This window comes from Sylvia atricapilla, chromosome Z (assembly GCF_009819655.1).
Source record: "Sylvia atricapilla isolate bSylAtr1 chromosome Z, bSylAtr1.pri, whole genome shotgun sequence".
Taxonomy (NCBI): domain Eukaryota; kingdom Metazoa; phylum Chordata; class Aves; order Passeriformes; family Sylviidae; genus Sylvia; species Sylvia atricapilla.
The window spans coordinates 82,959,809-82,983,766 of NC_089174.1; the positions used below are offsets into that span (position 1 = coordinate 82,959,809).

Here is a 23,958-nt window from a genome sequence, read left to right on the forward strand (position 1 = left end):
TTCACCTGTGTCCATAGTTTCAATGTCTTTGATATCTCATGCTTAAATTTTGTATCAGTAGCAAGAGACATCTGGTTCCAAGGTCTAGTTCATAGATCCAATTTTCATAACAAAGTAATGAGATCAACTCAGGACTGGGAATTGCATAGTTAGCATAAGTCCTGTTGCTAATAATGTTAATACTGCATTTATAGAAATGCTTATGCAGTTGTACTGTGTTAAGTTGCTTATGTTTGGATTCAAACCAAGCTAATCTTAAGTCTTGTGTAGTGCTTTTGCAGGTACATCAGGCCTCTGTTCTAGCTGGAATGTCACTGACTTCCTAGAACTGGAATTTCCACTCCCATCACCAGGCATCTAAGTCCAGAATGTTCTACTCTATCTGTCAGCTCAATATAGTGCTATGAAGCATGGCTTTTCTCTCAGGGTAGAGTACCTTCTCTGGATATTTACTCATTATTTTCTTGTGAAATCCATGTTGTTCTGTTGGTGCTGGTGTATGTGAGGGTGTTGGGTCTCCTGTGCCACACTGCAGTATGTTGTGTGAGGTACAACTAAATTAATCAGTATACAAATAGTTATTTTAGGAGTGCAGCAGTGAGAGTGTGATTCCTGCTTGTATATTTGACTGTCCAGTAAAAATAAACTTTAAAAAAAAGTGACTCAAACAGTGTTTCTGCATTTTCTAAAGTTGATACAGAATTGCTTGGCTTCCTTCCTGATAATGCAAATATTTTGTTCCAGCTGGAAACCTGAGAAGTATCATATGAATTTGTCTGCAGGGAATTCACTTTGACTTGGTTCTCACCAGAGCAATAACGTGTGTGCTTCCCCTTCCACAACAGGTAGTTAGCTCTTCAGACTATGTTTAAATAGGACAGGCCCATTAGTTATATCCTGATTTCTCTCTGTGTGTATATAAATCTGTTAATACCAATTTACTAATCCATGGAGCTTTTACGTGTGTCTGTAGTCAGTAGTAGATCTTTTAAGGTGATGGCTGCAAGCACATGCTGGTTTACAACTCTTTCAGCCTTGCCTTCTTTGTTCTGGTAACACAGTGCCATTCCATGTCTGACTAACGTTTAGCTGACATTTGAAGTGCATGTTTGTTATATTCTAGATCTTGCTATTACAAGTAATTTGGTTTTTTCAGTAGCCACTTGAGAGTAGCAGTGTCAGGAGTATGTTTACATTTAAACCAATGAAGCGTGGCTTGATACTACTTTCTAATTCCACTTCATTAACACAGAAATAATTTGAAAAAATACTAATCTAAAAAATCATATGCTGTAAGATACTGTCCTGTAAGATAGGTTAATTCCTCACCAATAAATATGAAAACTGTTTTTATATGATTACTTTTGCACCTGAATCTATTCAGAAAGTGTGCAGAAAACCAGATTGACTAGGTTTACACCTGAGGTGTGCAATTTCAAATTTTAAATGTGGTTTCAGTGCTAAAGGAACATGCAATGTATACTTGATCCAGACTTTAAAGGACAGTTCTCCCATGAGAGAGTTTCTTTGCAATGGATTAGACCAAGCTAATTTTAAATTTGCAGGCTATGCTAACAAACTAATTTTAAATTCTGCTTTCACTCACCTTTACTTAAACTAGATTTTGAAAAGATAAGATCATTGTTTAGAAGAAAAATAAGTGTTTAAAGGCATTTTGAGTAGAAAATATTCTGACTAATGACCTGAAGTGCAATATATGGGTAGTAACAAAGAACGTAAAAACATTTAATAGGCTTTATATTTTTAAACCTATTTTCTTAGTCAGTTTTTTTTCTACATGTGCAAATATGCCGTTATGAGAAAGTTTTTTAATGTGCTAGTGTGCAAGAAGTTAGATATCTCATATTTTTCCCTTAAAAATTTGTCACTTTCAATAAATATAGAACTGTCTTATTTACTTGCTTGTTTGTAATAAGGTTTTCCTATACTGTCATAAAAAAAATACAGTACAAATAAATGTGAAAAGAATACTGCTAGTCAATGTAGCTAAGAAGTGAGTTGTTACTGCTTAAGAATACCAAGAAGGAAAGGCAAGATACTGTAGTCCAGTGTTTCTATTAGGTTTTGACTGGATTTTAGAACTAAGAAAGGGAAACCAGAATTGTGTTGTGACTCTTGGTAGACCTTAATTTGCCAGATTTGTGGATCTACATGGCTTTTTGTGGGGCAGCAGGGGGCAAATATGGGAAATTAGCACTCATAATGTCTTTTGGGACTTCTGTTGGGACATTATTAATAAAATGCATTATAAGCAATGTCTTGAAGTTGTTCTATCCTGAGACTTAGATCCAGGATAGATACTGATATTTTAAAAATCCTTGCAAAATTAATTACTTCAGTGTTTATAGTTCTAAAGCCAAGTGTCTTCAAAAATAAGTCATAGTGACCGAAGGATCTTGATGAGCTTGCTGGGGTCTGCCATGCAATACTCTGTGAGGAGACTCCAGGTTATCCTGCACAGAACATGGTCAGCTACAGTGCAGGGCACAGCTGAGCCCCACAACCACTGTGTGACATCTCAAGGTAAACAGAAGTAAATGGCAAAAATCCTGCTCAGCAGGGTGTGAGAAGGAGAAGTGAGGAAAAGTGTGAGAAGCAGATGTCTGGGCAGGAAGAGGTGCTCCAGCCACAGAGCAAGATCCCCTGCAGCCTGTAGAGGAGAGCACTGTGCAGGTATTTTTTGTGTAACCTGTACAGACAGTCGCACCAGAACAGATGAGCACACTGCAACCTGTTTAGAACCCTATCATGGCAGCTGGATATGTCTTGACAGAGGCTGCAGCCTCCAAAGAGCCCATGCTGTAACAGGTCTACCCTGAAAAATTGCAGTGATGGATGCAATCTTTGCTAAAGAACCTGAAAGCATGAGGGAGTGGCAGAATTCAAGTGTTAGACCATAGCCCTCATTCCCAATCCCCCTGTGCCTCTCTTATTTCTCACCATCCAACTCTACTTTGTAATAAATTAAGTCAGTTTTCTCCAAGTCAAATGTGTTTGACCATGATGGCAGTAGGTAAGTGATCTCTCTATTATCTTGACCCATGAGTTTTCCAGTGACTCTGGAGAGAAATACACTGACTTGAAAAATACTCCTGTTTAGTGTTGGTTAAGGAACAAATGACAATGTTTTGACTGGTCTTGTCTGGTAAAATCCTGGCCATAATAGTATTGGGTAAAACACATATTGTGATTCAGCTGATAGTATTTTTCCATTGAGGCTTTTAAGTATTATTCACCATCTAGAATGCAACTGTAAAGTCATGTCACTGGTACTTCATTTCACTACCTTTCTGTTCAAATTTTTTTTCAAAACTTAGCATGTTTTCAATATATTTTGGAAGGAGGAGACAATTGCTTCACTGTTCATGGATCTCCCATGAAACAGATGCTTTCAAAAAATTGCTTTAATACATGTACTTTTTCAAACTTGTCCTGTATTTTTCATTTGCTTTTTGTTGATTATCTAGTCACAGTCTTTGGCAGTTCCAAACTGGTTTTACACGGGAGCTTAAATACAGTTTTCATATGTGCTTTTAGAAGTAATTCCTTCAGTCTTTCTTATGGCACAGATCTTAAAGTAAACTATTTTGGGGATTTTGTTAGCCCCTCAATATATGTACATGTAGAATATGTTCCTATAACTTTTTTTTCTGGTATCAAATCTTTTTGTTAATCTTTTTTCCTTTATTCTCATAGTCAAAGTAGGTACTGTTTTCTTGTTTTTCTTGGTTTGATACATGCTGCTTAGTGAGAATCATGAAGTGATTTTTTCATTTTCTGTATTTAATGTTGTTACTTGCTACATTGCATTGCTTTCCCTTTTTTATTCCATCAGGTTAACTAATTTGTAAGGTGCTTTTTATCTTATTTCTGTAGCTCATCATATATTGTGCCTTCTCTTTTTTTAACATAAGATCCTGGTGTTGCCCATTGCATCCTAAATTACACATGCACATCCTTTGTCCAGTTTGCTGCCTTCTGTTGTGAGTTTTCCTTGACTGTGGGTGAATACAATGCTCTTTGCAACTTCTGTCTGTTTCAGAAGTTACAGATGCAATTAATTTTATTCTGATCATTGCTTGTGCCCCTCTGTCCTTGCTTGTCCTATCCATATTATCCGGGAGTGATCTTTTGAATTTCCTGTTGAAAACTTGAGAGGGTAGAGGTGGTTTTGGCAAATAAGTAAATACATCTAGGGCCAGAACCTATTGAGTGCTCTGTGAAAACAAATTAGCAAATCTGTATGCTGGTGGGAACTGCTCTGGACATTTAGTTTTTTGTGGAGGAAGTGGTAGTTTGTTCAGGTACTTTGTAACTGGAAGACTTCAGGAAATGGAAGAACAGTACAAAAAGGATGGTTTTTCCTGAATTCCATGGGGATGGTAAAAAAACTAACCAGTAGATAAATTGTACCTTTTATGGTAGGGCAGTGACACTGTTCATGTGGGAAAAGTTGTATGTTCAGCTCTCTTGAACTGGAAACATTGTTCATGAATAGTTGTAGTCTGGCTTGTATCTCATTTTTCCAGGGTGTAACTTCATGTCTACTTTTATAAGAGGTATTTGAGTTGAAACTGGTGAGGTTTGCTATCTTAAAAAGATTTAGAGGTGTATTAACATGAAGATGCTTGCAGATAGCGCATTCTGCCCTTTGCTTCATCTGCTGAGGAAATAATGGAACACTACTCTTCAGCTCTGATGGCTAAGTTGTATTCCAAGTGGAAAAGAAGTGATTGCTGTGTAGTTTGTCCCTATACACATGCTAGATGCAAAAAAAAGTCTCCAGGCATGAGTTACAGCATTTGCATCAATGAAACATGCAAAACACTTAAGTCAGGTTTACTTGATAAGGCTTTTTTTGTTTCTTAAAAGCTAAGTATTAGCATTTTTAATATCCTTAGGTACTCTGATATAAGGCATATATATGTAGGCTATTTTTTAAAAGAAAAAAATGAAGCTTGATTACCAAAACTTGAATTTGTTTTCTTAGTTTTCAGGTAGGTAATTTCTGATTGACACTATACTCAAGCCCACTCAGAAAATAGAACGTGAAGTTCTCTTAACTCACTTTGAGAATCAAAAGGGGAACATCACGTTTCATGTTTTAGCTTAGGCTAGATGGCAGCCTCTGCTGAATTTATGCTAGTGACATTCATGCCTGAGATCTAAGGAATTGTAGTTTTCATTTTGTGTAGGCCTCTATTGTTTGTCTTGTGTCCTGGTTCCCAGTCCAGGATTTTCTTAATAAGAAAAATCTTCAAAAATTTAAAGTAATTTTAGTATAGGTAAGTTCTAGTTCTGCAATGAGAATAGTGGGAGAAGAACATTTTAATAATTGTAATGTGCAGACTTAAATTGTATCTGCTATGAACCACCCTGACTTTCCTCTGTAAGAAAAGGGCAAAATGCCTTTAACACCATTTGAAGTAGGAAGAGAGATCAAACAAAAGTTTCTTCATTCAAGATTTGGTTTTGGGGGTTTTTTGCTCACATGGAGTACTCTTGAAGGTTAAAAAGTATATAAAAACACTTAATCTTTCCTGTGTGATTTGCCTTAACGCCTGAATCAGTATTTTTCAAGCAGATACTGCTCTGAAGCTTGTTTTATGCATATCTCAGGCTTGACAGCTGTATAGCAGGAAGGATTTTGTGGCAATGCAGTCAGCTATGACTCATGAGACCTGAGCTGGCTACCAACTTCCTCAGTAACTGTAGCCAAGTGAGTGTTTTTTCATGTAAACTGTTCTTGCTTAGAAATGTTTAGAATTTAAGAGCTAGCATCCATCGGTTTTGGAAATATCTAGGATGCTTGAATACTTGGAATTGCTTTTATTTCTGCAGGATTTTCTGCAGCTGCCTTGGAAAAAAGCTTAGGAGTCATACAAAAAGAGTGTGTGTGGATGCTGGAGACCTATTGCTTGCAGCATGTTCTTGAATAGAATTATGATTTAGCTGTGGGGGCTTTTTGTTGGTTTGGGTTGTTTTGTTTTTTTAATGTGGGCTCTCAAAGGAGCCCTTGGTGTACGCAGAGATTACCTCTGCCACAGACACTTAGGTCTGTGCAACTTAGTTTTGAAAATGCTGTAAATGTTTTCAGGTGCCCCCATTCAAAGTTTCTTGATCTGGATTTTATTCCCTAGTGCCCTCTCAATTTATGTATGTTGCTTGAGGCTGCTGCGGATTGGGAAAAAGCAGCTGAAATTCTCCAAGGATAGATAGCAAATTCCTACTTGCTTCCTCCTTCTCTGCATGACTAAAACATTCCTCCTTCTTGCCTTGTCTTCGTTGTGAAAGGTCATTAGGACATATCCTGGCCTCAGCACGTGTCCTTAGCTTGTTACAGATGAAAATCCCTATTTATCCTCCAGGGTCCTGTCATATGACTGGCTAAGAACTGTACCAATTTATAACAGCTTCTGAGTGTAAAGGGGAAAGGCAACACTAGGCTAGAAACAGTGAACCTCAGAAAGAAATGAGATCTAAATGAAATGACTTGCAGTCTACAGGAAGAAAGTGAAGAGAAACAGAAAAACTTCCAGGAAGCATAAAGGAGTTAAATGATGTCTGATGAGAATGTTAGAAGAATAAAGGACAGACATGAGAAGTTGCGAAGAACACTTTGTGGTCTTTGCTAGATGCAGCTACAGAAAACAATAAAAGCACTTATAGCCAAAGATAAACCAAGGAAGTTTGTCTGCAGCTCAGAGGGAGGAGGATGTAACAGATGCTGCCAAAAAGTTACATATGGAAGTCTGCCAAGTTATTGGTGAAAATGAAGTGTGAACTCTGTGCTGGTGGAGAAAGGGGTTACTCAACAACAACCTGATTTGTTCTGTGTTAGGAAAAGAACACATCAAGTCATTCAGGTGATTTGTCTTTTGTTTTCAATTAATTCAGGGTTCTTCCAATGAAGCATGTTTAAAAAAAAAAAATCAGAGAAGAACTATAAACAATTAATACATACCATAAGGTGTTAAATAAGTTAAAAACAAATCATGTATCACCTGCCTAACTTCCTTTTGAAGCATATTTAACCTTGTTAGTAGTTATTTCCTTTCTTTTAGCAACTTGATCTAACAGGATCACCTCATCAGCTATATTTTTTTATAATATGGAGCTGCACGGTGAGCTGAGTATAACCCTAAACCTGATTTATAGAATCACAGAATATGCTGAGTTGAAAAGGATGCATCAGGATCAAGTCCAGCTCCTGGTCCTATGCAGGAGAGCCTCAAGAGTCCCAACATGTGCCCAGGAGCAATGTCCAAACACTTCTTGATCTCTGTCAGGGTCTTGTGACCACTTCCCTGGGGAGATTGTTCAGTGCTCAACAACTCATTGTGTGAAGAACTTAATCTCTATATCCAACCTAAAACCTCCCCTGACTCAGCTTCATGACACCTCCTCAGGTCCTATCACAGATCATGAGAGTGAAGAGGCCAGCACCTGCCCCACTGCTTCTTGTGAGGATGTTGAAGGCCACAATGAACTCTCCCCTCAGTCTTCTCCAGGCTGAAAACCAAGTGACCTCAGCCTCTCCTCAAACAGCTTCCCCTCCAGAACCTTCACCATCTTTGTGGCCTTCCTTTGCATGATCTCTAATAGCTTCATGTCTTTCTTGTATTTCCATGCCTGAACCTGTGCACAGTGCTCAAGGTGAGGCTGCCCCAATGCAGACTAGAGTGAGATAATCTGCTCCTTTGACTGGTCAACCATATAAATATATATGTGTGTGTATATATGTATATATATGTGTGTGTGTATGTGTATATATGTTTTTTAATATATATGACTTACTCTTTTAACTACATGTCATGCAGAAGTATGTATGCAGTAAATGGTGGAGAAAAGTGTTTAAAGTTTTCTCTAGTCCTCAGAGAAAACATTTTCTGTGTCTTAGCAACAAGGCATGAATTTTCAAATATATTAAAAGCTGCTTTGGAAAGAAGAGGAGTACAAAAACATGTCTTTGAAAAGAAGAGAATTTTCAAATATATTAAAAGCTGCTTTGGAAAGAAGAGGAGTACAAAAACATGTCTTTGAAAAGAAGAGAGGTGATAGTCTTAAGTTGCATTAGAAGATGTTAAGTTAGAGATGAGATTTAGGGGAAAGCAAGGGTGATGGAGAGCTGAAGTAAGTGCATCGTATGGAAGTGTGCAATCAGTAATGCTGCAACCTTTTAAGATGAATTTTGGCAAGTCTTTCTAATCACATACAATATAATTGCTTGTAACTCTTCCCAAAAGACTTCAAGAATGAGAGATCAAGCTGATAAATGCTATCATGTTAGGAAAAGCCTTGTAGCTAATCTTTCTAGACTTTCTGTTTGAGTGATTTTTTTTTTTTTTTTTTTTTTTTTTTTTTTTTTTTTTTTTTTTTTTTTTTTTTTTTTTGGAATATCTTTGGTTGTTGTAGATGTATGTCCCCCATCACACAAAAGGCCTGTCAGGAGTGCTGGGGAACAGGCATGTAAGCATGACACATTGCCTTGGCAAGTTTCCTGTTCTAAAGCAGATTAACTTCTTTTACATATATAATAATAATAATGATAGTAATAGAAAATGCAGCTTGAAGAGCAATCTGGACTAGAAGACTTGTATTGTCCTGTATTGGGTCTACATGGCAAGTTTTGGTAGTGGGGGCTACAGATGTGACTTCTTCAGATGCAAAGGCTGCCTCCATTTCTCACAGACCCAGCTCTGTCTGAATCCAAGATGGACCTGCTGATGGCCAAAACTGAGTTAATCAAAGATGATGGTATACTGCCTCTCTATACCTACGGAAGTGTAAAAACTGCTATGCAACATGGATTGGGAGAGAGAGCTGAGAATATTTGAGAGCAACAGCTCTGCAGACACAGAGGTCAGTAAGTAAGGAGGGGGAAACACATGGTCAAGAGCTGGAGCATAAATTCCCCTGCAGCCTGTAGGGGAGAGCATGTGCCCCTGCACCCACCAGCATCTGTGGGGTGTGGCAGACCCACATTGGAGCAGCCTCCTAGCAGGACCTGTGGCTCCATGGAGAAAGGAGCCCATGTTGTAGCAGCTTTGCTGGCAGGACTTGTGGCCCCCTGGGAGACCATTGCTGGAGCAGGCTGTGTCTGAAGGATGTACCTTGTGGAAAGAACCTACACTGGAACAATTAAGGAAGAGCTGCAGCCCTTGGGAGGCCTTTCTCCATGTTGGAGAAGATCACAGAGGTCTCTGTCCCAGGGAAAGAGCATGAGGAAGGAGTGACAGAAAATGTGTGGACTGACTGCAACTCCCATTTCCTGTTGGTCTGCAATGCTTGAGGGATGAAGCAGAGATATAGACAGTGAAGTTTAGCCTGGTAAAGGGGAGTGGGGTGCCTTTAACTTTTTTATTATCCTTCTCTGATTTGATTTGTAATAAATTAAACTGTTTTCCCTGAGTCATGTGTATTTTGCTTGTGGCAGTAACTGGTGAGTGATCTCCCTGCCCTTATCTCAATTCATGAGTCTTTCATAATATTCTCCCTCCCTTATCTGACTGAGGGTAGTGACTAAGACTTTGGTGGACACTTGGCATCCAGCCAGGGTCAAAAAACCTCATGTCTCTTTTTACACCCCTTTATCTGGTTCAGTGAAGGCAAAGGAGTGTATACAACCAGTTTTGAAACTTGGTTGAATGGAATTAACTTGAGATGGTCAGGTATTAGGTAATTAGTAGCTATAGTTGTTTGACTTGATTTTCAATTCTTACTGTTGCTGGAGATTTTTCCTATGGGACGTTTGAAGTTTTTTAAAATTGAACACTCAGATGCCTGATCAAGTATATGAAGCTTTAAGTTTACACTTTGGTTTTTTAACATACTTCTGTTGAACTCTTCCTAGCTCACTTTTTTATTTGGTAATTTGGATTCTGTTACGCTTTTCCTCTTCCTTTGTATATTAAAAACAGAATAAGAGAAAGGTGTTGCTTTGGTTTTGGTTTGTTTTGTTGTTTTGTTTTTTTAATGTGTAAGTAGCTTCTGGTTTCCAAATTCTTTTAAAAAAACTTCTCACAAACAATGGTATGGTGTACTTAACAACAAATGAGACTTACTTCTAGGTTTTCTTTTGTGGAGTGTTTTGTGAGCGATTCACGGTGTTTTAGTTTGCAAGATGAATGTATTGGGAGAGTGGTCCTTGTGTTGTAAAGGATATTCCTAACATGCACAGACTTGTCTGCAGCATCTGGTGCCAGTATTTGTAGTCCTTCAGCCTGTGTCACTAGCCTTATCTTGGAGCCTGTTAGCCTCCTGCAATTATTTTTGTGTAATTTTTCTTTGTATTCAATTTCAAAAAAGTTTTAAGCTACATCTGTATTACGTGTCTTTAAAAATGGCTTACAAAGATGAGGGGTGTAGGGAATATTTGGCTCATTTGGATGTTTGGCTAAGGAGTAACTTTGAACTGACAATGTCAGGGTACAAGGAAGATTAGATCATTGTTTCCTTTCTTTCCCTGTACTTTCCTTAACAGCTTCCTTGTTACATTAGTAAAAGCTTACTAGTATTTAAGGCATGTGAACTGAAAGTTAGATGCAGTTGAGTGGAGATGTGTGAAATTATCTGTGAAATATTCATGGTGAAAATAGTTGAGGCAGAGCATGTCACAGCTTGTTTAAGTTTCTGCTGTGACTTGTCATTTAGATATAGTCTTCTTTTATGGTTCTGTCTTAGTGGTTTTTTGTCATAATGCATGTATTTTCATCTGAAATTATTACTGGTAGCAGTAATGTTATGAAGTTCTTATCTTGTTTTGAAATTAAAATGTGTATACAGGAATATTATCTGACATGGTAGATATTTTGCTAAAGGATTTGTTTCAAAGTATTTGAAAATATGGAACTTAGGCATGGAATTTATTTATTAATATTTTATTAAATAAGAATGTATTACACAGAGTTTTCTGTTTCAGAAGACCAGCATCTTTTATTACAAGAGTTCATGTTCATTATTTGAAGCAGCTACTCAACACAGAATTTAGGATCTAGGGTGAATTTGAGACAATATAAACCGGATTTTTAATTAGCGTTTGAGTGTTGCAATCATCTGTGAGGTAACGTTGGTCATGTTGCTAATTTTAGCTACTCTTGCACTCTCTTGTGTCACAGCCCCATGACTTCGATGAGTGCAGATTTGACATCAGTGTGAATGACAGTGTTTGGTACCTCCGGGCCCAGGACCCTGACCACAGACAGCAGTGGGTGGATGCAATAGAGCAACACAAGGTATGTAATTTTCTGTTTCCTAATTTCCTTTCTCATTCCCTCATTAGATCAAGCATAGTTTCAAACTCTTGCAGAAAGTTTAAGCTTCCCTGTACAGTCATTAAAATACTCATGGTATTTTTGACAGGTAAAAGCTCAAGAAAGAAGCTCTGTGTTACGTGTATTTCAAAGGAATTGAGTTGTTCTTCACAGATAAGACTTTACTAGGGGCTAACAACTGTGAGCCTTTCTTGAGCTCTCTAGGTTGAAACAACAAAAAAGGTTTTATTATGTTTTAGTGATGTTTTCAAGGTTTTGTCCATTCTCTCCCTGATTATTGAATTGCTTCTTATCTATCCTAGATGTTAACTTGTTAGTCTTAGAGTCAATTCTCTAGGTTATCATTCTGGTTTTAGGCTCCTCTTTTCATCATTTGAACACTTACTGTATCTGGTTACTGGCTTTTGTCTCTGTCTTTTAAGGCACAACTCTTCATCATTTTGGTTCAGCTTCCTTGATCTGTTCTGTATATTTTCCAATGAACTCAATTAATTTAATTTTAAAAGTGCCTGACCTTCAAACCCTTTAGGTTAGGTAGAAAGTGCACAAAACATCCATTATGTTTTCAGGTACAAGATAGCCTCTGTCCCAAGGTGTAGCATTAAACTACAATACATAGCACAGTGCAGCCTCTCAATCTGGGATACACAGGTATTACAAGAATACAAATCGAAATAGGTATGATTTTTTACCTTGAGCTTCTTGAAGTGTTGTCTGTATAGGTACTGTGTGTAATTAAGAAGTTTCACCTTTTATTGGCCATTCTTCGCAATAAGCAGTACATGTTCTTAAATTTAAATTGCTGCCTTTTGATAATGGTTCTCTAAAAAGAATCATCTCATTTGGACTATTAATCCCTTTGTAGCTTGGCATTTTGCCTTTGATACAGAGGTAATACTAAACCATAAGATGTTAAGTTGCAAAGCCAGGATTCTTTCCTGTGATCTAATGAAAAAATATAAAGTTAACAGTGGAGTGTTCTTGAGATAACAATACTGCAATGTATTCCTAGTGCAATACCTGAGAGAAATTTCTCATGAGGATCTACTGAAAAAGTTACTGGATTGCACATCCATAGAACTGGCATTTCAAAAACTGGTTTATAGGCTTGGGGGTCTTCAGGTATGGTTTAGTGTAGTCATGGAACTTGATAGCCTTAGGCTAAAATTTAGACTAGGTTTTAGGAATGATTTAGCTGTTGAAATGTACAACTTAACCCTGAAGCTGGAAAAGCAGAAGTGCAGTCAGTGTCATTGCATGCTACCCTGTAGGAATATGTGATGAAAAACCCAGATCTTGTCTTAAGTTCTGCTCATCACAACCTCAAACCTTTTTCATGCAATTTTTCTATTCCCTTTCGTAAGACTCACTTTAAATGTTGAGAAGCTCTGAGCTGCAACTTCATAGAATCACCATCTCATAGATTATTGAATGGGAGTAGTTTAGAGTTCGCCAATGGAAGTGTTAATTTGGAATTGTTTCTCTGTATGACTTAAAAAAAATCTTGTGTTTTTGAACACTAGGGTTTTTTTTTACCTGTGTTAGTGCTCAGCCCCTGTCGTGAGGTATCTGTTTATTTTCCTTTGTCAGTCTGGTATTATTGATAAGCTTTTATTGGTAAACTTAAATTGTCTTATTCAGCCTCCTTTTCAGATCAGGAAAGAATACTGAGGAGTACAAATTCTAGCATTCCAAAACTAACCTCCCGTTGTAAAGAAGCCTGATTAATTATACAGTTTGTCCACTTTTAAAAATAATCTTTTAACATTGATTTAGGTTTGTACAGTTCTAACTTCCATGGTCTGCGAGAATTTGGTAGTTATTTAAATAAATAAATGATACCAGATATTTGCCTTTATGTTTAAAGAAGAATGAAGGCTTGGTTATTTACACTACTCATCTTTTTTTCTAATATTTGGAATTAATTTAGGGATACAAATAATGAGAGCATTTTTCGTTATTTTAATAAAGCTACTTTTCAGCTTACTTTTTAAAGATTGAGAATGGGCTGGAATGTTACAAAAACAGAAAAAAAGTATGTCTACAAGTAGGAAGTAGTAATAAGTCTCTGTGTATGCTGAACTGACAACAAACAGTTCAGTTTGCATCTTGCAGTCCTAAGGTAATAACACGGGACTTGGCTGTTCTGAATTTTGCAGCTCTTCCAGTATGTGTAGTTTGCAGTTTCATGGCTATTGATGTTTTTCAGGTTCTTTCATACTCCTTTTTGCTCTCTAGTGTTAGCAGTATTTAAGGCAAATAGCAGTTGTTTTCATTCTGAAATGTAGCAGAAAATATTATGGCACAATGCTTTTAAATAAGCTATCAAGACATTTAATATGTTAAAATAATAGTTTGTTTAAAAAACATCCTTTTTGTATTACGCAACTTCGTAACAAGACTATCATGATCAACACAAAGCAAGGAAATCAGCAGAAGTTACTGTATCTTTGTAATAATAGCTTAGACTCAAGTTAAAAATGGGTAATGGAATACATAACTAACTAACATCATCTTTCCAGTGCAGTATTCTGTTGTCTTCATAATACAGTAGGAGTTTTTTATGACAAATGTTGTAGATATAGAGGTGCATCTGTTGCTTCTAACGATTTTAGAAAAATATACAGTAATCTTGACTGCTATCACCTGTAATTTTTATATAGGTTTGAGTGGAAAATATTTAAGAAACAGTACATTTTTCCAATATAACAATATTTTCATGGAATGTAGAAGTCAGTCCCATTTTTTGTTCAAGTTTGCATGAACAACTCTTAAGTGAACCTTAAAGTAGCTTCATTCATCCTTTAATTCACTTCAGCTCATGCAAGTTTTATATATAAAAACCTGATTGAGAGTAGGGGAAGGTGGGTAAAATATATCATTGCACTGAAAAGTTCAGAATTCTGTTGGCTTACTCTGACGTTTTCTGAAGGAACTTTCTGGTCAGGTTACCAAACCTCATGCAGAAGTTCCTTCTGGGTAAAAATTGTTTTTGTTAGAGAAACAGGTTCTTCAAATGGAACATAATGATTTGAATAAAATCAAGAGAGATTGCCTGTACTAAACAGTCATTTTTCTTAACATTAGTCTACTGCTGCATAAAGTACTTTTTTTTGTTTGTTTTTGAAGTTCTTTGTTGCTTACTGAGTGGGTAGGTAGTTCTGGTAGGCTGCTTAAACTATTTGCTAACAAAAGTGTGTTTGTGAGACTTAATGTAGCATGTCACAAGGTTGGTGACCTGTAGAGTAAGAAACGTAGACAGAAACTTTAACTATGTTTCATTGTGCTTCAAACAAAAGGAACACTGATTTAAAATAAATTTTATATTAAATATGAGTATAAGCAGACATAGAAAAACGTCATGCTTAGCAGAACCAATGAGTAGCTGATGGCTGAGAAATGTAAACCAGCTTATGTTCAGGCATGAAAACCATCAGAATTTGCGGGGGGGGGGGGTTATAATTGTACTTTTTTTTTCCTTGTATTGGGGTTCCTGAATACTTACTGCATTGTTTCAAATGTAGCTCAAAATGTTTATTCATTGCCCTAAACTGGAGGAGGGATGCATCTAAAACTACTGTAATGCCATCAGTGGGGCACGTGAGGAAATAGTTCCTGTGTCACTTAGGAGTCCATTCTTCTACTCAAATGTTTCATTAGATGTATTGATTGGGCATTTCTCTGGTGTCAAAACATTGATGGTACTTGAGCACTGCAGTGCTGAGGTATTTGGAAAGTTAATATATAATGAATGATAATTTTATATATTAACTTTTTAAATTAATATATAATAACAGCAACTTAATAATAGTTTGAAAGATTGCCTTCTCCAGGTCTTTCCCATGGTTTCAAAATGGAATCTGGAATTTCTAACCTAGTATTAGATGAACTGGCTTAAATGTTGTTGGTTCAGTGCTGTGAGAAAATGAGGAGAGTGAATTGCCGTTTGTTGTGAGAAACTTCTGTATAAATAAACTTATTTTGAGCAAATGAACTCCTGAGGTCAAGCTAATGATTTCTTGTCATGTTAATCTACTGCCTGAGTTGAAAACTTGATGAGAATTTATTTAGAAATTAAATATTTTGAGAAATTTTGCATCAGTTTAAGTTTGTCCTATTTTGTTCCATCCTAGTTCCAGACTCTTAATGTCTTCATTATTGACTTCATAGGTTTTCAGCAGTTTAGTTTGGTGTGGTTTTTTGGGGTTTATTTGGAGGGATGTGTTTGTTTGTTTTGTTTCGTTTGGGGTTTTTTTGGTTTTTTGGGGTTGTTTGTTTTTTTGGGGGAGTCTTTGAAAATTCTTTTGTTTGTCAAACCGAAATAAGTCTACCTGAATTTCTTACAATATCTGATTTTGCTGTTTCAAACTGGAAAAGGTGCTTTTTCAGAGGAGTACCTAGATATCCAACAAGTTGACAAGTAGGGAGTAGGTAGGTTTTCTTTTTCATTTTGAAGTGATGATGTACAAAGTGTTTGAGTAGGACGCATGAATCTCAAAGTTTGTCTGTGAAAGGCATCAGGTGGCTGGTTTCCAAATCTAATTGGCATAAATCCCTTTTATGGGGATGAAGGCATCTGTCCCCCTTAAATTAAAGTGGCCTGTCTCGCTCAGTAAAAATTTTCCTTGAAGGAGTGGCTACTGCTTTATTGTTTTCACTTTTGATTAGACACTGTGAAAGGAGTTAGCTAGTTAGAATAGGGTTATACAGAAACATCAAGAACAGTAAAACACATCTCATTTTTTAGCATTTTTTCCCTAAATTGGGGGAGGAGACACTTTAACCTTGGGGTCAACGATAGTTTAGCTTCTAAGTAATTCTAATTTTGTGCAATTACTTGTATACTATAACTCATTTGTTAAAATACAATTGTCAAATCAAGTGAGATGCTTTAGATTCAATTCTTGCATTAAGTGCAAATCTAGTTTAAATGGTGGGAAAAACCCAAAACACTGGATTTGACAGTCTGCTAAATTCAAATTTAAGGAAAAGTTAAATAATTATTGAAGCAGTTGATTGATTTAATTTTACACTGATACATTTTCCAACAAGTAACCTAGAATTGAGATATTTAGTTGTGAGGTGGTTATTTTCTGACTGTCGGTCTTAATTCGTAAGTCAATTTAGAAAACTTCAGAGCAAACTTTAAACAGCATAATTTGGATTGCAGTGAGTAAGGACACTTCAGGATACTGCTGTGAAAAAATTCAAAACTCAAAAGCGTCATCAGCCTGAAACTTTCAGAAGATTCTTGTTAACCACATAAAATGGAGTTCCTAATTTTCAAGTATCCTAAGAGTTAGCAGTTACATTATCTATGAAGTGTTAAGTGCCATTAATTTCACCATATGGTAAGCTGAAAATTACCACTTTTATGGTAATTTTCCCTTGTCAATGTACTGTTCTAAAAGAACTACTGAATATGCTGTTACACATGGAAAATATTGCTAGTAACCGTAATTGTGATGTTGGAGCAGGAAGGGCAGCCAGGTGGAGAGAGGTAGAGGTGGGCTTTTGCTAGTCTAACATGATTGCAAAACTACTCAAAAGCAGAAGTCCCATTGGATGAAACCAGAGCATCACAGGATTGTTCACTTGAGAAACATCTCAAAAACCAAGTGACCCACAGAGTGCCTACCCAGAGCTGATGGATCCCCTCTCTGCCTGCTTGTAGTTCCTGTTCTGAATGGTTGGGTTAATGTCAGTTTGCTTAAATCTGTTGGTAATGCAAATCAGCTTCTTGATAAAGAGGGTGAAGGACTTCAGGTAAAGTATTGCAGTAAATATTGAAGTATTTATAAATTAAAATTGCTTTCTATCTTTGTGTTCTCTTATGAGTTTAAGAGGTTATGCATGAGTAACTTTTTTTAAACTCAAAGGAAGCCTAAATTTCACTTCAGACTTGATTAAAAGCACCCAGAGTTTCTCAGTTCCTAGTTTTTGTTCTGTAATTGGAATGTCTCACCTTCAGACTGAGATCCAGGTGTAATCTCCCTGTTTCTTCGACCCATAAATGCCTTAAGAAATTTCTCATTAACCATACTTAAAGTCAAGCTTTTGTTTGCATTTGTTACTGTATGTAAATATTGACCTGTGAGATTATTTTTATTTAGCTGTTTTAAGAAAACATTGAAAATATGCAAATAGAGGTAACTTACAGTGATATTTTACTGGCTGTGGATGCTAAAGCAAAAATTTTTGACCCATTAATCAGGTCAGAAACCAATATCAAAGTTTCAAATTGTGAAATAATGAGCTCAGGTTATCAATAAAAAGGGGAGAGTACAGAAAGGTAGTACCTGTTTAACTTGGCCACAGGCTTTCAGCACTTGTAAGCAGAGATGTAACATTCTGTGAAGACAGGGTAGTTTTCTCATTTTTTACATATTTCTAATCCTGCCCTAGAATGGATTTAATATACCAGTAATGACAATAAAGACATGCAAATAAATCACTCCAAATCTATTGCCAGTCTGGACTGAAATTAATATGATAATTTAAAATTAATAATGTATGCAGAGAAATTATATGAAACATTTTGACTGAGCATGCTAATGTAACAAACTTTTTTAAGCAGATGCTAAATGAGAATTATAAATTTCTGCCATCAGTAAATTGTTTTGTATATTAAATTTAGTGTTTCTATTTTCTGGCAGACTATTGAGATGCTGCTGGACCTAGTAGTTTAGATGTTTGTGTAGACTATGTTTAAGTGCATATTGAAATGCTGCAAGTAGTATTCAGAAGTATATTTTTTTGTCGTGATCTTTATAATAATTTTTTTTTTAAATCAGCACACTATATTATTGACAGCTAGTCACTGTCAATTTCTAGCAATGGTAAATATTCTAATATTGATAAGTGAATGTTTATTATAATTACAGTCTTGTTAATTATTTCAAAATAAAAGCTTTTATTTTAAAGTAGTGTGACTTCATATAGCAGGGAGCAACAGGAAGTGTCTGTTGCTCTTTCTACCTCTACTTCCTCTCCTGAAGCTGGGCTGTTTCAATAATGTGTTATTTTTAAAATATTTGCTTCCTCTGCAGTTAATGATGAGGTCTGAAAAGAACTGTGGCTCCCTAATATTTTAAATTTTTTGCATTTCATACTAATACAAGTTCCTCTGGCCATACTTCCCCCTCTACCTATTCACAAGACTGACATAAGTGGAAGCAACAGTGCAGATGAAGGAAAACATGGGACATATGGGACTTCAACTTCAGTTTTATCTATGAAGTTCATCATGATGATTGTAGGAGTGTGATGATGAGACCTCCTTTTGCCCACATTAATATCCGTGTCCTAAGTGCTGGAACAAGTTTCTTAAATAATCTTATTATCAACTATTGTTTCCTATTACCATGATTTGGACTTCCTTGTTCTTTTGTCTGGTGCTCTGCAGCATGCAACAAACTCTAAATATTTCTGTTTGATGCTGATATGGATTGTATAGCACATACTCTTATTGTGTTTTGTGGTAATGAATTTTGCTCTGGAAGCTATGACCCATTCTCTGTGGCATTGTGGGGCTCTGGCTTGCAGCAGTAGTGCAACTTGCTGAGGAGGCTGGAGGACAGCATTCAGATACTGTGTTAACCTGTAAAAAGCTGTTTTAAAAGCCTGTTTAATTAGTTTAAAGGACTGAAATGAGGCAAGTCACTGATGAGTGGCAAAGACGTGCTTAAAGGTGTTACAAAAACACCCTGTACTAGTTTGAAACTTAAAAATTCATGAACTGTTGCTCAAGCTAATGCAGGAACTTAGATGTGTTTTTTGTTGCTGTTTCTGTCACTGTTGTGTGTTGATGTTAAATATGTAACTTAAGTTTTTGACATCTCCCAGCAAAGCTGAATTTTAAGTGTTTGCAAAACTGCTCCTTGATAACTAAATAATGAAATATGTTCAAGCACAATCTTTTGAACTTGGCAGTAATAAGCTTATTTATTCTGGATTTTGACCAGAACCCTAGGTAGAGTGGGAAATACATAGGAGAAGGATGTAGCTGTCTCAAGTCTGAACACCCTGTCTAACTTTTCAAAATCAGTTGTCTTTGTCATGAATAATGTCTTTTTCTTTCTGCTCTTCAGTGACATCTGAGAGGTATAGAGATCAGCAAAGAAATAAACTGAAGTACTGTCCCGAAGGAAGAGTCATAAAGTTAATTGTAATTCTTTCCCTGATATGAACTAAACTCATCCTTACTAGGTACTATGTTTCACTACAAGTGAGATTGGGAAGTGTTGTAACCATAAGGGCTTTTGGAATCATTTTAACCTGTTTCTGCCGTCAAAGGAATTTCTTGCCATCCTCATCAAACATGAGTTTTCCTATATTAGGTAGTCTTACAGTAAATCTAGAGAAACTGTTCCACTAATTTTTGAAACACTTAACATTTCTTGTCTTTTGCTGCTAGAATAGTTCCCCATTTCTCGATTGTTGTTCATATGGATGTCTTTTACAGCCTTCTGATACCTTGTATGGCTGTCTTCTGAATTCAGTCTTCATTTTTCTGTGAAGTAGAGCACCAAAATAGAACTCAGTATTCCCCCTAGGATCTTATATGTGTTGTATGGAACATGGGATTATTTTGTGGATCTTGTATGCTACCATTTTACAGCGCTGTGAGTTTTTTAACTTATTCAGCTTGCAAACCACTAAATCTGATTCATCTCTAGAACTATCTGCAGATCACCACTACCTGTTCTGTATGTGTACAGCACAGTATTTCCTATTAGCAATTAAACTTTAAATTCCATTTTTCTCGTGCGTATGTAAGTGTTAAGTTTGTGCTGCTCTTCTGTCAACTTCAGTCTTTCCAGCTCAGCTACTTTGGGTAATAATTACTGTGCTGTGTGGGTTTGGTTTCTTAAGTGGTTTTGCTTCTTCTTGTACTTTGTGAAGTATGGGGACTGTCTACATGAAGAAACAACTAAGTTTCTAATCTAACCTTCTCAGTTCATGACTGAGCTTGCTTGTTATTCTTATATGCTTATCAGAATCTGAAGCTGTACATAGATGTGCACTTAAGATAATTTTAAATTTTTGTATCCAGGAAAGCTGTCATCACCTATGTGTTCCTAATTAAAAAGTGTTCTCTCCCATCTAGTCAGAGTGTTAACAGGTAGTCTTCAAAGTCTTAGCAGAGGTCTTGAACTCTCCTCTCAAGTACTTGCCCCCAAAAGATAGTGTGAACTTAAGTAGGCTTACTCCTATCTTTCCCTTAAATTAGCTGAATATACTAATTGATTCAAGATTCAAATGCATAGAAAGATTGAGGTAAATTTTTGATCACTTCATAGCCAGTTCACCCTGGTGAACCAGGGTATTCTGAAATAGCTAATGGATGCCTGAAAATTACAGTTCAAATTGCAAATTAGCAGAGTGTTGCCTTTTAGGTGCAAGGAGAGCACTGTGTGAAGGAGAACACTTTCAAAAGTGTTCTAACTCAGTGTCAAAAAATGTGAAAGGTTTGTGACATTACTGCTCCACTAAGCTGTTGAGTATGTCAGTCAACATTTTTTGCAGTGTTATTTAATGAAGTGATGTACATGGCTAAGGTAAACTTAGTCTCATGACTAATGGTTGGTCTTGAGGTGACCAGAACTCTAGAAGAGTCAACTTTCAGCTGTGGAGTAAATAGCCAGTCTCATTGCTGTAAACAAGTAGGATTCCAGTAGTAAACTCAGAAGTGCTATTAATTCACTTTTTAAAATCTGTAGTAGATGATTTTGATAGTGTATACATTCATTTAATTAGAAGTAAGGGGAATGTCAAGGTTTGTCACCAGCAGAATGACGTGCAGTTATCTCTAGGAGTCCAAGTGCTCCATGGCAGAGTGGTAGCATGTTTTACAAAGTCTCCCTGAAAACAATATTGTTCCTTGAGAGACCTATGTCAGGCTTGATTTTGATGATAAATGCCCCTCCAAATTAGGGTCAGCTCTTGGTATCAAGAACAGTAGAGAGCTGTAACAAAAAGTAGTGAGTAGTTAAACAGTTGAAAGTTGGCACTTGCCAAATGCTGCATGCTACTTACTCAGAATATTACTCATCACCTCAAAAAATACTGTACATTAAGAGCTTAATCAAAAAGTCTTGGGTACTCTGTATGCCTCAGTCTACCAAAGGTAGTCTTTTTTTGCTTTCTAAAAGTACTTCTTAGGAGGTGGCTTTTCTTCAGTGAGCTTTCATTACAGTGAAACTCAATGAGGTGATATTAATAGGTCATAGTTAATCCCCTTGCTGCAGGGAGGAGTGCTCAGCCTCAGGGGTGGAGTGCACAAGTACCAATGAGACTTAGTAACATTGAGCAGAGGTAACTTTTTGGCTCTTTTGAGAGGTGGAAACATCACCACTATCCGGTGAAACTCCTGAAAAAGAGAGCAACTCCAGAACCCAATGTGACTCCAAAGAGCTGGTGGAATTCTTTTGGAAACACATCATGGCTTGGGGCACCTCCTCTTTTAATTTCATGTCCTTGCCGTTTATCGGAACCTCCTAAGGTAATCTTTTCCAATATAATTTACACTGTAGGTCAGCAAAAAGATCCTTTTTTGTCTCTGAAAACAGATCAAGCGCAAAAATATGCATTTGCTGTTATTTTAATATCTGTATATAGACTGACTACAGAGAAAAACAAAGTCGTGCTCTTGATCACACCTATTTTAAATAGCAGGTGAGAAAGAATGGGTTTAATATTTAACTGCTCCTGTTTAAATATCCCATATTGCTTGGTATGAACATAGGCATCATAAAACAGGGGGAATGGAGGGTCAAACAGAGAAAGGTCCATCTTTCTACCCCCTTGATAATCTGAAATAACTTGTGAGGATTTGTGTATTACTTGTAATAAAGTAAAAATTGCTTGTTTAAGCAAAGAAAAACACATGAGGATGCTCAGCTGATAAGAATTACTTACCCTGATGTACAGTATGATGGTGATGCTGAAAATTCTCAGTTTTGTTAGCAGCTGCTCATTCAGGGAAAGATTAGATGGATTATTCAAGTTATTATTCCTTTGCTGTCAATGACAGAGGGTTTTTTCTTTAAAATCGAATTAAATATTAGTTCAATTTCAGTGAAGGAAACTAAGCATGGCTATATCTTGTACATTCTATTATTTTAGCACTAGTATCAGCAGAAACTCTAATACATATGACGGTGCATGTCATTTGATGTTGCTAAATTTGCTAAGTGCACTTATTGCTGGAAACTGTGTTTCCTGAAAGAAGGCTAGGGGAATGCCAGTGAATCAGCAGTTTCAGTTGACTACACAGGCACATTTACTGCAGCAAACCTAAATGCTGCCACTTCTAAATTGTTGAAACTTCCCTTTCAGGGCTGGAAACAATAGTACTTTGTCTGTCTTGGCACCCTTTTGCCGTTCACGATCAAACAGCAGGTGTTAAATTGCAGCATTTTAATAAAGTGGTTACAGTTAGTACTGTTTCAAGCTGGACTAAAGCTTTGTACATGCCAGCTCAACACACTTGATTAATTATAAACAAAGCAGATTGTTTCACTTTGACCAACCCAGTCTTTCTTTGCCTGTGTGTTCCAGTTACGTTTCATAACAATTGCTTTGGCTTTAAAAATAGATATTATAATTCTCTGGAGAATGCATCCTTGTGGGGTGTAGGCCTGAGTATGTAATTGGACATGCTCTGAGCAGGAGGTGGTCTAGAGATCTTGCATCATAGTCATTCTGATTCTATGGTAAAAAGCAATGTCTTACATTGCAGTTAACTCTTTCTTGCTTGTGTTACAGTATTTTCTGCTTCCCAGCAAAAGAATTCCTCTGTCTTGGAACACTTCTCTTTTAACAAGATGAAGTTTTTTTTGCCTCAATTTGCTGGTTCTCAGACCTTCAGATGTAAATAACAGGTCTGGTTAAATTCTATCTCCTTCCAGTTCTGCTTTTCTCTTGTGGAGTTCAAAAAGTGCAGCATCTACTTATTTCCATTCCTATTTGTAACTGTCTCCAAATATGCTAAGCAAGGTTAAGCAGAAAACATATCATTCATGTGCTTAGTGATATTTAGTGAGTTTGAGGAAATTTGTTAGGTAAACCTGCCAATTTTGTAAAGTACAAAGAAAGGACAAAGATATCAGCTATTTAGACTATAACTCCCACAATCTAATCAAACAATACATAGGACTTAAGGTTTGTGCAAGTATATCTAATTGATCTTCTGGACTGAGTTACTGGACTGGTTTGTATTTTAATTCTCAAATAGAGGACATCATGCTGACTAGACGTCTTCAACAGATGGAGGGTGTTCAGCTGACAGTGCTAGTCATACATAGTCTCTCTCAGAGTGTCCATCTGAGTAGACAGAACCTGGAGGTAAAAAAACATGCTCCATTATGGGTTTGAACTTGGTCATATGGAAGAAAGTCTGAGATCTGTGGATCTGAGGCTGCAATTAGGAGAAAAACTTGTGTTATACTTGACTGGAAAGGTTCTGTGCCCTCCTTGTTGATTTATACTGTCTTGATACAACAACCCTGTGTTACACAGCAAATCTACTGCTTTTCTTTACTGTCTCAACTGTCAGGCAGATTTGAGTCTGGAGTGCTTTTGGATGTAGATACAATAGCATCATTTTTATGGCTGCTGCTTTTTCAGTGCCTGAACTGGACTATAAGCAGATCTGTCAGAA

At 36.7% G+C, this 23,958-nt stretch overlaps 1 protein-coding gene across 3 annotated transcripts in view; it reads left to right on the plus strand.

Moving 5' to 3' along the window:
- CERT1 (ceramide transporter 1) overlaps positions 1–23,958 on the plus strand; it is an 85,925-nt gene that overhangs the window by 17,777 nt on the left and 44,190 nt on the right. For all 3 annotated transcript variants that reach the window (XM_066338535.1, XM_066338533.1, XM_066338534.1), the window contains exon 3: positions 11,139–11,255. In XM_066338535.1, coding sequence (XP_066194632.1) covers positions 11,139–11,255 — 117 coding nt within the window. The remainder of the gene's footprint in view (positions 1–11,138; positions 11,256–23,958) is intronic.